Genomic DNA, 14,931 nt, shown 5'->3' on the forward strand with positions numbered 1-14,931 from the left:
TATTGATTACAGGCCCTACAGCTTCAGCATCTTGCACAGTGTTAAGTCAACGCTAAGGGATGTTTGGACCACACTTCAGAGACACACTGAGAAAACCAGGCGGTGGCCTTGAGACCTAAGCATATTAACGATTACTATCCAATAGAGCGCCTCCCCTGCCCTCCCATTATTTTCAAATTACAGGGACAGGCAGGGAAGGCAGCTGAGAAATTTGAAAGCTGGTGATTTATCCACTCTTGGGTATAAATGACTACAGAGATCTGTGGCTTCCCATTTATTTATCTCCATTTTCCATTCTCTACTGACGTTAGAGTCCTTTAGATTGTTTTCAGTGTCGGATTTCCCCCATTAGCACTGAAATCCCAGAAATGTCAAAGACAGACTTATTCTTCTATTTAGCTTTCTATGAAAATATAAAAAGCTGAGCAAAAGAAAGTCACAAAGTTAATATACAAAATGCATTTCATTTTAAAAATGGCATTGATAGCACTAAATCTCTCGAATCGGTAAGGTTTTCCTGTAGGCAGCGGAATTCCTCACTCAGTGGAATATTGCTCTCTGAACATGTGCACACTCAGGCTTGTTAAAGAGCTCATCTTCTGTCTCTGGAGTGAGCTGGATGTTATCTTTGACTGGAGACAGGGGCTTCTTACAAGAAGGAAGCTTTTCAGAATCCCTGCAACAATATAATAAAAACAAATTTGATTTCCAGGAACTGATTGTTAAAGAAGCAACAACCTAAATGGAAAAAATAGGGGCACATAAACCCTTTACTGCATAAATCTATGTCAATTCCTTATGGAGCACATTCAAGGCTTTATTGTGAATACTTCTAATATGTTTTGAATTTTTCTTCTTTGAGCCTCTTCTTGCTTTCAAAAATCACCTTCCAATGTAGATGCTAGTCTATTAGTTTTGGTCTTTTCTGGATCTTGCTCTGTAGCCCAGGCTAGCCTTGAACTCACAGAGATCCGCCTGCCTCTGCCTCCCGAGTGCTGGGATTAAAGGTATGCGCTACCACTGCCCAGTTCGGAGGAGAGCATCTATAATGAGTTATCTCAACGACTCTTAAATTTATTTAATGTTGAAAATTTTCTTTGAAGAAAAGATTTATTTTACTTTTAATTATATGTATGCATTTATGATGTGAGAGCAGCAGCCCATAGAGGATAGATAGAGAGGATACCGTTCCCCCCTTAAGCTATAGTTACAGGTAGTTGTGAGTTGCCTGGTGTGAGTACTGGTGAGCTGGGAACTAACTCAGGTATTTGGAAGGAGCAGCAAGTGCTCTCGATGAAGCCTTCTCCAGCCCTTCTTCGATCCTCAGTGTCTGTAACCAGTGGACCCTCTCTGTAGGCACACTTGAACGACAATACTTCCTTGTGTTAGACATCAGTGTCGGCCGGAGAAGCACCAGTTTATAGGTAGGTTTCTTGTACTTCTCAATAAACCAAGTGTCCTAAAGGAGAGCTGGGGTGAGTGGGGACCTGACGGCTGCTGCTTAAGTCACACCGTGGGAGTCTCACAGGAAGCTTCCTTAGCAGCTCCCAAAGCTGTCTTCTAGAACCAGCCACGTTCCTAAAACATTACTGGGGCCCAAACACTGGCTCGTGTGGTTACATGTGTGAGCACTTAACCAACACAGAACCCCCTCCAGGCTCTCGCCTAACCCTGTTCTCATTCCAGTCCTGAGCAATGAGAAGGAAAGGAACTTCCGGTCTGGAAAAGAAGCTCTAAGCTGGACTGAGAGCTGAAGGCAACAGAAACTGATTCCTAGGAAAGCCCAGAGAGCTGGGGACTGGACTACACAAGACAGTGCTCTGTCCTGCTTTAGAGAGGAACCAGGAAACTCACTTTTTAAAACCGAAGTTTTTCCAGAGCTCGCTGATCTTTATCTGTAGCCCTGGCTTGTTCTCGGCATCATGGTGCTTTCTCTTCTGGATGCTTCCTGGCTTCTTGCTCAGGCCGCTGACTCTGGCAGGCACCAGGGGCTTGATCTTGGTTGTAGAAAGAGAGTCCATGGAACTAGACCTACACAGCCCAGGGATCTGAAGATAAATCAGAATTTTTTTGTTACTGTTATTTTGCTTGTTAGAGATGGGAGTGTGGGTCTCCCCAAATGCCAGTTTTAACCTTTTGCTCTCAAAGAACTTAAGTGTTCTTTATATACCAGAATAGGGAAAGAACCAATACGCAATGCAAAAATCTAAAGCTGTCTGCTACAGAAACAATCAGTCATGGGAACAGGCAACACACTCCTGGCATAAAATAAAATAAAAAAGTTAAAAAAGTGAGTCTCATTCCCTTCCTCTTCACCTTATTCAAGAAGGGCTGCTGGGTTCGGTGCATCCACTAAGAAAGCCACCTACACAGAAAACTTCCAGTTATTACTTTGTCTTCCTTGATCCCACTTAATGACACCTCTTGGAGATTCTTGCATTTCAATAAGAAACTGAAGTGTATTGTGATTAGGTCTGTTAGGCAAGCACTCCAACTGAGCTAAATCCCCAACCTTCTCTCTCTCTCTTTCTCTCTCTTTGGTTTTTTCAAGACAGGGTTTCTCTGTGTAGTTTTGGAGCCTTTCCTGGATCTTGCTCTGTAGACCAGGCTGGCCTTGAACTCACAGCGATCCGCCTGGCTCTGCCTCCCGAGTGCTGGGATTAAAGGCGTGCGCCACCACCGCTCAACACTTTCTTTCTTTTTTTTTTTTTTCTGGAGCTGAGGACCGAACCCAGGGCCTTGTGCCTGCTAGGAAAGCACTCTACCACTGAGCTAAATCCCCAACCCCACAGCCAGTCTTTTAAGGCTGATTTTTCTGTGTGCACAGTAACTGTTTCTTAGGATAGAGAGGGAGGTGGGTGAACAAGTCTTTAAAACTGATTGATTTGGCAGTGCACATAAAAGTTGAAAAATTAAACAAACAAAACCTAGAGCTCTGCCTGGGTCCATGGTGTGAGAGCCAGTTACATTTTAAGTTCTAATTACTATGCCTTAGAGATCCATAAAACAAAAATGCCTCTGATCTGCAAGCCCCTTGCCCAAGGACAGATAGTTCCTGAAATGCTGGAGGCTATTGTTTATGGGAGATAACAAGCCACATGTTTTCACCCCCCTAAACAAGTTTGGTTGATCCATCTGCACCAGATGTGCTTGATCACATGTGGGTAGAAGTTACGTAGCAGGAAATAGGTCAGGATGTATACTTGCTCCTGGGAAATGCAATGAACTATGTATGGGTTTTTCTTCTTAAGCCCTTGCAAAACTTGATTCTGGGCCATCTTCTGGAAACCCATCCACCTGGCCAGTATTTAATTAAAGCTTGCTTTAAATCTGGCTTTAAATTGTGGTAGTGGTCTTATTCTTGATCAGTGAGATTAACAGATATTTTGGCAATACACAGCAAGTCAATCTCACCCTAGGAATAGCCAATTACCATAGACTTCATTCTCACAGATTAATTAAAAATTTTAGGGTAAGCAATCATAATTGGATTATGTAACATATATAGAAGTACTTATTACTTATGTACATGGAGAAAGATTTTTTTCAGAAACAAAGAAGTTCCAACTAACACATTAAACATCCAAAGGTAAGCACATATGGTGTCCAAAGAAGTTTGAAAGTGGGTATTTTTTTAAAATCAGAATATAGATATTTTAATTTAAATTTTTTATGTATATTTCTCATTTTCTGGCAATAAGTACACACCGCTTCTGAAGTTAAAAACAATTCTAAATGTTTTACCTTATTCCTTACAAGTGTGTCTTTCTTTGAAAAGGGAGGTAATTGTTGCTTGGAGTTCTGACTTCCTTGATTATCAAGTGACTTGTCGTTACAATCCGATTCCTAGATTTCCCAGATGGAAAACAAAAACTTACTTGAGTGTTTTGTTTGTTTGCTTGTTTGCTTTACAAGAAAGGGTTTCTCTGTGTAACAGCTCTGGCTGTCCCAGAACTCACTTTGCAGACCAGGCTGGCCACCATACCCGGCTTCCTTGATTTTTTTTTTTTTTTTTTTTAAGATTTATTTATTTATTATGTATACAATGTTCTGCCTGCATGTATGTCTACAGGCCAGAAGAGTGCACCAGATCTCATTACAGATGGTTGTGAGCCACCATGTGGTTGCTGGGGATTGAACTCAGGACCTCTGGAAGAGCAGTCACTGCTCTTAACCTCTGATCTATCTCTCCAGCCCCTTCCTTGAGTTTTTATGACAACTCAACCAATATTCAACAAAATGTATGAAATGAGAAACTCGGGTAAATAACATAATTTCATGAAAGACATAAAAATATGGGAAATAAAATGAATTAAACAAAGTATCAAAAGGTTTTAGCTGAAGACATATTCCATAAAATATACACTTAGGATTTTGAAAGCTTCTCATCAGTCACTTCAGGAGCCTGTCACGACTAACACACACATGTGCTCACAGAGCTGTGTAAAACCAAGATAGCTGAAATTCCCACACAGCTGGTCAAAGCATCTCCAGGACCCACCCCTCCCTCTACTGAGGACCTATTGGCTGGTGACAGCTGCTGAAGGAGGGAGATTCAATCTTCTTTGAGGTTATGATTACTACCCATGCTGCATACCTATGCGCATATGGGCAACACTAATTGTACTTCATGGGCTACAAAAAAAAAAAAAAAAAAAAAAGGGACAGGAAGTTAGGAGTAGTAGGTGCTGGGGCGGGATATAGGGAGATAGAGAGGGAGGGGTGTCTTGGTCATTGTGTGTGTATGAAACTCCAAGTATGCTAACTCAGAAATCACTGCAGTCTCCTGCTCTAAGGGGATTCACTCTTACTTGGCAACAGTTCCAAGCTGCTGACCACAGAAAGCTGAACCAGCACAGTCCCACTCCCTCTTAGCTGTGCTGTAAGATGGGCAGCATCTTCCTTCAAGACAGGCCCTCCTTTGAGGGCCTTGACAGATGCTCATTTAACGTCAGCAGTGATGTGGAGGACCTCCTCTGCCTCAGTTCCACGGCACAAGACTCTCCACGTGGCCAGACTTCTCTCCATGCTTATTCCCATGCATCATCAATAGGAGGGCTGGTAAATGAAGGCAGCACTTGGCATTTCTCTAAGGTTTCCTGTATCCTCTCGGGAATCTATACCATTATCATGCACTTAACAGTGACACAAGATTGCCTTATGCCTTACAGACCTTCACATTTCTCTGCCATAGCTCACAGCAATGGTGTAAGTGGTAAGGCTAATTTCTTTTCTTTTGACATGGTCTCATGCTCTACAGCAAGGTCAGGAACTTATTACACAGACCAAGCTGCCTCAAATTTACATCAACTTCCTCACCCTGCTTCCTAATTTCTGAGATTACAGATGTGCACTATCACATCCATCTTAAATGACTTACTCTTCAGACAGGAGTTTGACATATAGCCCAGGTTGTGGCCAAATTTGCAACCCCCAAAATTTGAGGTTACAGAGCTGCCCCATGCCCAGGCAAACAATTTCTTACAATAGGGTCATGGGTAAGACTTTTTTTTTTTGAGACAGGGTTTCTCTGTGTAGCTTTGTGTCTTTCCTGGATCTCGCTCTGTAGACCAGGCTGGCCTCGAAATCAGAGATCTGCCTGGCTCTGCCTCCCGAGTGCTGGGATTAAAGGTGTGTGCAACCACGGCCCGGCCGGGTAAGACTCTTAAGATTAGACCCTGGCTAGGTGAATGGCTGGATCTAGTTTAACAATGAACTTTCACCCAAGAGCTCCAACACTGAAGCACTTCAGATATACACAATGAAAACAGATTTTCAAAACAAAGCCTAAAAGACAGCAAAAACAAACAAAACAAGACTCAACAGCATTGTTTGGGAACATTTATAAATCAAAGAAATATTATGCCTAACTATGAATTCAATTTTTTTGAACATTAACCATCCCTCGTAAGAGGGGTTTACCGTAGGTGGGAGCAAGAGGACATTCAATGAATGAGTCATCACTTAGTATTTTTGGAGTTTCTTTCTTTTTTTCTTTCTTTCTTTCTTTTTTTTTTTTTTTTTTAAGTTTTGTGAGACAGGGTCTTGCTATGCAGCCCAGGCAGGCTTTCCTAGTGCTCGGAGTGCAGGCATGCAGCCTCACACCTGGCTAGGCCTATTTCAACACCACCTTAGGGTAGAAGATGTTTATCCCAGAAGACAGACTGGCTCTCAGCATGAGCAGCCCACAGCATGGGAGCAGATGAGGATCTCATTATTCAGCTGAAAGCTTACAGAGTAAGTGAAACAGAAAAGATGTGCTGGAGGAAGAAAAAAAAGCTCCCTCTCCTCCAGGAGCTCAGCAGGCTTGCAAAGTCCTCCACACTGCAATGCTTCTATGGAAAATGTGTGAGAGCTGGCAACTGCCCTGGTAACTCAAATGGCCCTGAGAGGCAACATTCCATGTAGCAGAGGTTCATGTTCAATGAAACAGACTTCCAGATCACGGGACAGTATTAAACATGGAGCAGCCGAAGACAAAGCAAGAGACAGGGAGCTGATGAAGCAGTTCCTTGTGTGGGCAGGGCCTGGCAACCCAAGTTCAATCCCTAGGGCACGGCAGAAGGACAGAATGACTATGGGCTGTCCTCTGATCCCTTCTTGTGCACCAGGGCATGTGCCCTCCCCCACATGTATGTTCATTAGATAAATACATCTAATTAAAAAAAAAAAGAAAGAAGAGAATGGGAAAGGAAAGATAGAAGCCTCAATGTCAACAGCTGCAGCCCCGATAAGCTCCTAAAGCACTACACAGGGTCAAGTGGGACAGACTTCCAATTCAAATACATACACTGACTTCAGTTTTCTTCAAGTGGAAATGATTTATCCCCACATTTTAAGGGCTATTTTCTTATGACTGAATCCAAAAGTTTTGAGTATTTTCAGGCTAGCTGGAAGGCTAGGCTGGTAAAGTGAGTATTTTCTCAAGCTATATGCATTTATTACATGCCATACAATATTCAGTATTGTCAAGCAAAGTTTTCCCAAACAGTACCACAATTTTAATTGTTCTTACAATTTGGTAATTATATTTGGTGCAGATAAGACAGTACTAATGACTTTGAGGTAACAGATTTAAACAAAGCTATAAAGCTATTACATTATTTCAAAATATGTTGCTGTGGAATAATGCTTTTGTACACTGGTTTAATAAAACGCTGATTGGCCGGGCGGTAATGGCGCACGCCTTTAATCCCAGCACTTGGGAGGAAGAGGCAGGCAGATCTCTGTGAGTTCGAGGCCAGCCTGGACTACCAAGTGAGTTCCAGGAAAGGCGCAAAGCTACATAGAGAAACCTTGTCTCGAAAAACCAAAAAAAAAATAAATAAATAAATAAAAATAAATAAAATAAAATAAAATAAAACGCCGATTGACCAGTAGCCAGGCAGGAAGTATAGGTGGGATAAGCAGTCAAGGAGAATTCGGGGAAGAGGAAGGCTAAGTCAGGAGATGCCAGCCTACTGACCAGGAAGCAGCATGTAATGGCACACAGGTAAAGCCATGGAATGCGTGATGACATATTGATTAACAAAATTGGACTGAATTTAAGTATAAGAACTAGTCAGTAATAAGCCTGAGCAGATGGCTGAGCAGTTTGTAATTAATATAAGCCTCTGTGCATTCACTTGGGTCTGAGGGGCTGTGGGACTACAGGGTGGGGTCAGGAAAACTTCAGGTACAAATGGCGCCCAATGGCTCGAGTTTCTACCTAAAACCTGAGAATACTTAATAAGCAATTCTAAACGGAACCAAAACCAGGTTCCTGCTTCATGTCTCATGCGGGCGGTGAGATGCCGCAGCATTTGGGCTTGATTGCAACATGATGGATTTCCACCTCTGTACACATCAGCATCTCCAAGCCGAATGGTAAACTGCTTGACAGACATAGCTTTTGCTAGTACAAAAAAAAAAAAAAAAAAGGTTTCTAGGCTACAGGCTGCTAGATGGAGGCATGGACCTACTGCTTCCCAGAGTCACTGGTGAGCATGGCTCCCCCAAAGCTGGCGGTAAACTTACTGCCACCATGTTGGGACACTTAGGTGGGCGGAGCAAGCAGCCAAGGCTACCGCCTTGGTTCTAGCCATGCAGTTTAGCAGTTTAAAAATCTCTCCTGGTCACAGAAAGATTATAGATTCACAATAAGACAGATTCAGATTAAATAAAACTTTAAACAGTTTACAATGTATGTAAAAAATGTACATAGGCTTGAAAGAAGGAGGAAAAGGAAGATAGACAGTTAAATAAATAAATAAATAGTTTTAAAAAATGAAGTCTTTAAAGAGACAGTAAAAGTAATATAAAAAATAAGCCATGTAAAGATGAAAAGCACACAGACAGTCTGGATTATATTGTCTTTGGGATTTTTAACTGCAGAGAGACATTTGATTGTAAAAGCTGCTGAGTTAAACCAAGATATATATATTTTAAAGATATCTTGAGTTCAAAATTTATGTCTAAGGATATGTTGCTTTAGAAAAGAGGTTCTGCTTTTGTTTCCACAGGAAGCAAGAGACTATGGATTTGTTCCAGGTTAAAATGGATCAGATTTGATCAAGCCAGACCTCCTGAACCTTACAGATGGTACCTATCAACAAAGGTTATAGCCACTCTTCCCAGGACTTGACTATTATCTCGAATTTTCTCAGGATCCCCATAAGACTACCAGCACCCCCTATCAGCAGGAAGTAGCCTAGAAAACTATGCCTACATTCCCAAAAAAATGGATTATGGATGATTGTCTTTGTTTAGGTTGTTAGTTACAAATTGTTATTGATTATAAATGCAATCTCTTTCTAAAGAAGAAAAGGGGATAGTATAAATATGATAGGATAAAAGGGTGGATTGTTGAACCTATTTTTAATTAATTAATTTATTTATTTTGAGATAGGGTTTCTCTGTATAGCTTTGAGCCTTTCCTGGAACTCACTCTGTAGTCCAGGGTGGCCTTGAACTCAGAGATCCGCCTGGCTCTGCCTACCAAGTGCTGGGATTAAAGGCGTGCACCACCACGGCCCGGCTTTGAACCAAACTTGTTTAAAATGTTTTACATTGGTATAGATTTTAGTTTATTGATACAAATTTAAAGTTAATTTTGTTATACTGTATTTCTACTCTTGTTTAAGGTATTACGTTTGTGTAGCTTATTTAAATTGTAATGGATAATTAAGAAATACAGATTAATAATTAGTCTTCTATGATAGTCAAACTTATAGTCATGTTAAGTTTTCTAGGTATATATAGATATAATTCAATTAAGTAGGTAATCTTCAAATACTTCAAAGACCTACAGAATACAGCATTTAAAATGTTTTAAGAACTTAGACTTTCTGGACAGTGAGACACATCTGCTCCTGGAAGCACTTCTTCACTTCAAAGAGGAAGATGGGCATTGAAGACACTCCATATAGAGTTTATCTTCTTCTTGGCAAAAATAGCTATTTGGGCAAGAAACTGTTCTTGCCTGGACTGCTTGAGAAAATGTTGTATCGAGTGGACATGCAGGACCTATAGAAAGGTGACCACTGAACTTTGTAAGGTGAGATGGTCCTTCAGGTTCCTGATTTACAGAAGAAACTGCCAGACATTCTACAGGACACAGAGAGAAGCAACTGAGAGACTCTAGGCCTATAGGCTGAAAAATGGATGGCCCAACATTGCAGAAAAACTTTGGGTAAATATCCAGGTAGCCAGCTGTCTCTGTTATTTCCAGAATTTTGGAAATTGCTTACAGTGCATTTCCTATTTACTTAGGTAATATTATATCCTTCTGAGGTCTTTGATGTAGTTGAAGACTAGATAGTTATAATTTTCCTTAGTTATGATAAAAGATAAGTTAGATATGAAACCTTAGACTCACAAATATAGGATAAATAGAATATTTTCTTTGAATTTGCCAAATATAAATAGACTAGATATTGTAACTGTAATTCTTGCTTGATAACTATTTTGTTATATATAATTTTACTATGTTAAAGTTAAAACTTTCCTTTTTAATTAAACAGAAAAGGGGAAATGCCATGAAATAATGCTTTTGTACACTGGTTTAATAAAACGCTGATTGACCAGTAGCCAGGCAGGAAGTATAGGCGGGATTAGAAGACAAGGAGAATTCAGGGAAGAGGAAGCCTGAGTCAGGAGATGCCAGCCCACTGACCAGGGAACAGCATGTAATGGCACACAGGTAAAATCCTGTGGAACACGTGGCGACATATTAACACAATTGGACTGAATTTAAGTGTAAGAACTAGTCAGTAGTTAGTCTGAACTAATGGCCAAGCAGTTCCTAATTAATATAAGCCTCTGTGCATTCACTTGGGTCTGAGCGGCTGTGGGACCACAGGGCAGGGCCAGGAAAACTTCAGCTACAATACATCACTGATTTACGAGTAATATTCAGTTAAGGCTTTGATGTCAGTTAAATCAGTGCCAGAAATAAAAAGAAATTGAAGTCAGAATAAAATGTTTTATATATATAAAACGATTAAATGCTTTTAAAATTTCAAACAAAAGAAAAATTGCTATTTTGTTTTGTCATAAAGGAAGTTTACCAGAAACAAAAAAAGACTAAAGGAAACTATTTCCAAAGTACTAAGCTACAATGAACACGAAAACATTAACATACCCATTCCTTCATACGCTATGAAATGCTAGCTGAATTAAAATTTATACTAACAGTAAATTCACGGTATCAGTTCATCTCCTGGCTATCACTGCTTAGAAGACAAGGGTGTGGCACTCCAGTCCTAGTCAATGGAGCACACAGCCATCCAGGAAGTGCCAGTGTAGGTTTCCAGGAGTAGAAGGAATGAAGGACAGAGAGGCCCTTCATGTGAATAAAACTCAAGTTTTCCAACAAGAGGATTTTGTTTTTAAATGACTTACTTTTGTCTTATGTGCATTGGTGTTTTGCCTTCATGTATGCCTGTGTGAGGGTGTCAGATCCCCTGGAACTGGAGTTACAGACAGTTGTGAGCTGCCATGTGGGTGCTGGGATTGAACCCAGGTACTCTGGAAGAGCAGCCAGTGCTCTGTTGGGGATTCTGCTTTCTTTCTGTATGCTGTGAATGTGTTGCTCTGATTGATTGATAAATAAATGCTGATTGGCCAGTAGCCAGGCAGGAAGTATGGTATAGGCAGGATAAGCAGAGAGGAGAATTCTGGGAAGTGGAAGGCTGAGTCAGGAGATGCTGCCAGCCGCCGCCATGAGAAGCAAGATGTAAAGTACCGGTAAGCCACGAGCCATGTGGCAACGTATAGATTAATAGAAATGGGTTAATTTAAGATATAAGAACAGATAGCAAGAAGCCTGCCATAGCCATAGTTTATAAGTAATATAAATCTCTGTGTGTTTACTTGGGTCTGAATGGCTGCAGGAGTCAGGTGGACACAGAAAAACTCCAGTTACAGTGCTCTTAATCACTGAGCCATCTCTCCAGCCCCAGAAGCACAGGAGAATTTTGAATAAAAATTGAGAAAACCAGTTCATTTCTACAGTGCTGGCAAAATTCCCTCAACTGTCTGATCAACATATCACTTTTTCCTGCGTTTGAGTCTGAAAAACACTGCAGGAACAGACTCACCTCTGAATCTGAATCCTTACTGGAAGGCTGAGAAAAGTTCGATGCATTTAAACTCCACTGTGAGTCTATGCTTTCCTGAGATCGTGAGGACCAGCCCACCTCATGCAAAGGCTGAGACTTAGCACTTGACATTTCACTCTTTGAATGACACGTGTCAGTCACTGCACAGGTCTCGGGCAGACAGGTCTCGCTCTTTCTTCGGAACTGCTGTAACACAGTGCTTGGAGAGGGACTTGGAGTTCTTGAAAAATGTCCAAGCGTTCCTGACCAACTGAAACAACTTCTTAGTGTCCCCAGAGTGGGCGGGGAAACGGTCCCCACGAATTTGCTGGTCTTGGAAGACTGAGCCTCATCATCAGGAGACACAGTCTCATTGCCTGAGACCTGAGCACTTGGATCCTGTGTCCTACTTATGTCAACCAGCTTCTGGCCCTCTGTGCCTGGACAGTCGGATATTCTGAGGCTATCTGTGCCTTGACAGTCTAATGCTCTGAGGCCCTCTGTGCCTTGACAGTCTGGTGCTCCAAGGCCTTCTGTGCCTGGACAGTCTGGTGCTCTGAGGCCCTCTGTGCCTGGACAGTCTGGTGCCCTGAGGCGCTCTGTGCCTTGACAGTCTGGTGCTCCAAGGCTGGTAGTGGCTTTGCCTCCAACAGCAGTTTCATTTAGAGGCTGAATGCTTGCTTTTTTTGGTATGTAGTCATCAAAATTTGGAGAACTGCAAAAAAACCTAACAAGAAACAGGAAGACAGGATTATATCTTTAGAATTTTATCAAGATTCAAATATCTACTTTCTTGCATAAAGACCACAAAGATCTTGAATTTTAATTGAAGTTTAAATCTTACTTTTTTCTTTTGTTTTTTGAGACAGGGTCTCTTTACATAGTATTGGCTGTCCTGGGGCTCGATATGTAGACCAGGCTAGCCTCAAACTCACTGAGAGATCCACTTGCTTCTGCCTCCTAAGTGCTGGGATAAAGACTTGTGCCGCCTGCTTGGTTGAGGTATAAATTTTATTATGATAACATGCACATCTTTAGAAAGTTATTTATATGGTAAACCTTTATGTAGAAGACAGAGTCCAGGATTCCTAAATCCCTGCATTTGGGAGACAGAGACAGGGGGATCTCTGTGAGTTTAAGACAAGGCTAGTCTACACAGTTCTAGACCAATGAGAAAACAAAACAAAACAAAACAAAACAAAACAAAAATCCTGTCTCAGTCCTCCCCAATTAGTCTATGGTGTTGTTTCGTTTATTTCTAGATCCTGAAAGATAAACTGAAATATTTATAGGAAAGGTGTTGATATTAATAAAGATAAATAAGACAAGACTGATTGATCAATCAGTTCCTCAAAATACCATAAGAGGAGAAACTATGGGAAGCGGAAAGAGTAGCTAAAAGAACACAACTCTGACCACACAGCGTGCCCACAGGGGCTACAGTCCTTCTGTGCTCGGATTCTGCATGGGCGGATCCCAGAACTAACGGTGTGGACGGGAATAACAATGCATTCTGGTCTGAACTAAGGTGTGGTGAATCATATGGACTAGAGTCACTAGGAAAGCAGCCTCTGTACATGCCTGTGAGAATCCTGTGGACTGGGCTGAGGGAGATGAAGACTCACACTAACTGTGGGTAGCAACATTTCACTGGCTACAGTCCTGAACTGAACACAAAGGAGACGGAGAGCTGGGCAGTCACTGCTTCCCTCTTCCTGACCTAGGTGCCATGTGGCCAGCTGCCTCCTGCTCCCGACCGCTTTCCACAGACGTGATGAACTATGACCTAAGAGACTTTTCCTTTGTCAGGCACTTCTGTCACAGCCACAGGGAAGTAACTAGGGCAACCAGGGCGAAAAGCACGCAACAGGCTTCCGCAGATGAGGCTACCTCACTTAAGAGGCGCTCTGAGGACACGGTACCTGCTTCTGGTCCCTGGAACCACAACTGCGCCATTTTCTTCGTTCTTCCTCTGTAACAACACTGCGAACTTGTTCCTTGTCCTAGACGAAGTGTGTGCATCTGTCTTGTGGGCAGTCCCGCCATCCAGGTGGGGTGCAGACACTTCAGAAGGGTCAGACGTTGTGCTGTCTCCACCGCTGGTTTTCTTGGTCTTCTTTGTAAATGAATACTGACTCAATAGGTCATCTTCGGACAGAGATTCTACACAAGAATAGAAGCACGCATGAACACCTGGGCTTCTTCTGTTGCTGGCTATTGGCCTGGATTTTACAGCCTGAGTCCCAATGTCTTAAAGGTAAAGCATCCTTTTTCCCTGCACATGTTGGGCAAGGGCTCTCATGGAGCCATACTCAGTCCTATTTTGTTTTTTGAAAGCTATGTGTCAAAAAAGGATACATTAAGAATGGCTGAAAAATGATTACCTTAGCTGTGTTTTACAATTTTGCAAATTAGTTAATGTTTAATGTCAATTATCTGCATGACTATATATGAAATTATTCTAATAACAATTTCAGGGCATAACAGATTCTGAATGGTTATATTTTTATTTTTTAAATTTATTTATTATTCTTTTATATACATTAGTGTTTTGCCTGTCTGTGGGAGGGTGGCAAATCTTGGAGTTACAGACAGTTGTTAGCTGCCATGTGGGTGCTGGGAATTGAACTCAGGACCTCTGGAAGAGCAATCAGTGCTCTTAACCGCTGAGCCATCTCTCCAGCCCTATATTTTTATTTTAAGAGTAGAAAAAAATTGAGGGAGGCTTATATACCAAAGCTATGACTAATGACTGAAAGTTTTTAATGCTCCAATAAAACCATCAACTATTTCCCCCTGTTGTGGTTTCTGAGGCGGATGTGACTATGTTCCAGCTCGGCTCTTCATTACCATGCCAAGAGGCCAAGGAGGGTTGCTGGGTCAAGTGTGGACCACAGAAAGTGACAGCCAAGAAAACAAGGCGGACAGGGCTGCAGCACTTTAGGTCCTTCAGCTAGCTCTCAGTCTGCTCAGCGCCACCCCACTGCAGCCGAAACGCACACTTCCTGGAGTCAGGAAAACAGGGTAAAGACGCCTGCTACCAACCCTGGCCACCGAGTTTGATGTCTGGGACACACAGAGTGGAAAGGGAGAACCCATTCCTGCAAGATGCCCTCTGACCTCCACTTACACACCTTGGTATACATGTGTCTGTTCCCCCAATAATAACAACAACAACAATAATAATAACAACAATAATGAATGTAAAAATAAAACTAAAAAGGTGGTAGGATAGGTTGGGGGTACCAAATTCTAGAGGAAAATGTTCATCTTTAAAGAAAAACATATTTTTAAAAATTGTAGCTCAGTAAACTTCATCTTAATCCCCAGCAAAAGTTAAGTCTGCTTGTAG

At 41.7% G+C, this 14,931-nt stretch overlaps 1 protein-coding gene across 1 annotated transcript in view; it reads right to left on the reverse strand.

The window, feature by feature from the left end:
• Positions 1–444: 444 nt before the first annotated feature.
• Positions 445–14,931, reverse strand: part of Exo1 (exonuclease 1) — a 30,023-nt gene continuing 15,536 nt past the window's right edge. The window contains exons 10-14 of the mRNA XM_059280338.1: positions 13,502–13,742; positions 11,580–12,306; positions 3,745–3,846; positions 1,855–2,048; positions 445–676 (exon numbers count right to left, since the gene is read on the reverse strand). Of these exons, the coding sequence (XP_059136321.1) occupies positions 541–676; positions 1,855–2,048; positions 3,745–3,846; positions 11,580–12,306; positions 13,502–13,742 (1,400 nt within the window). The 3' untranslated portion in view covers positions 445–540. The remainder of the gene's footprint in view (positions 677–1,854; positions 2,049–3,744; positions 3,847–11,579; positions 12,307–13,501; positions 13,743–14,931) is intronic.

Source organism: Peromyscus eremicus, chromosome 15 (assembly GCF_949786415.1).
Source record: "Peromyscus eremicus chromosome 15, PerEre_H2_v1, whole genome shotgun sequence".
NCBI lineage: Eukaryota > Metazoa > Chordata > Mammalia > Rodentia > Cricetidae > Peromyscus > Peromyscus eremicus.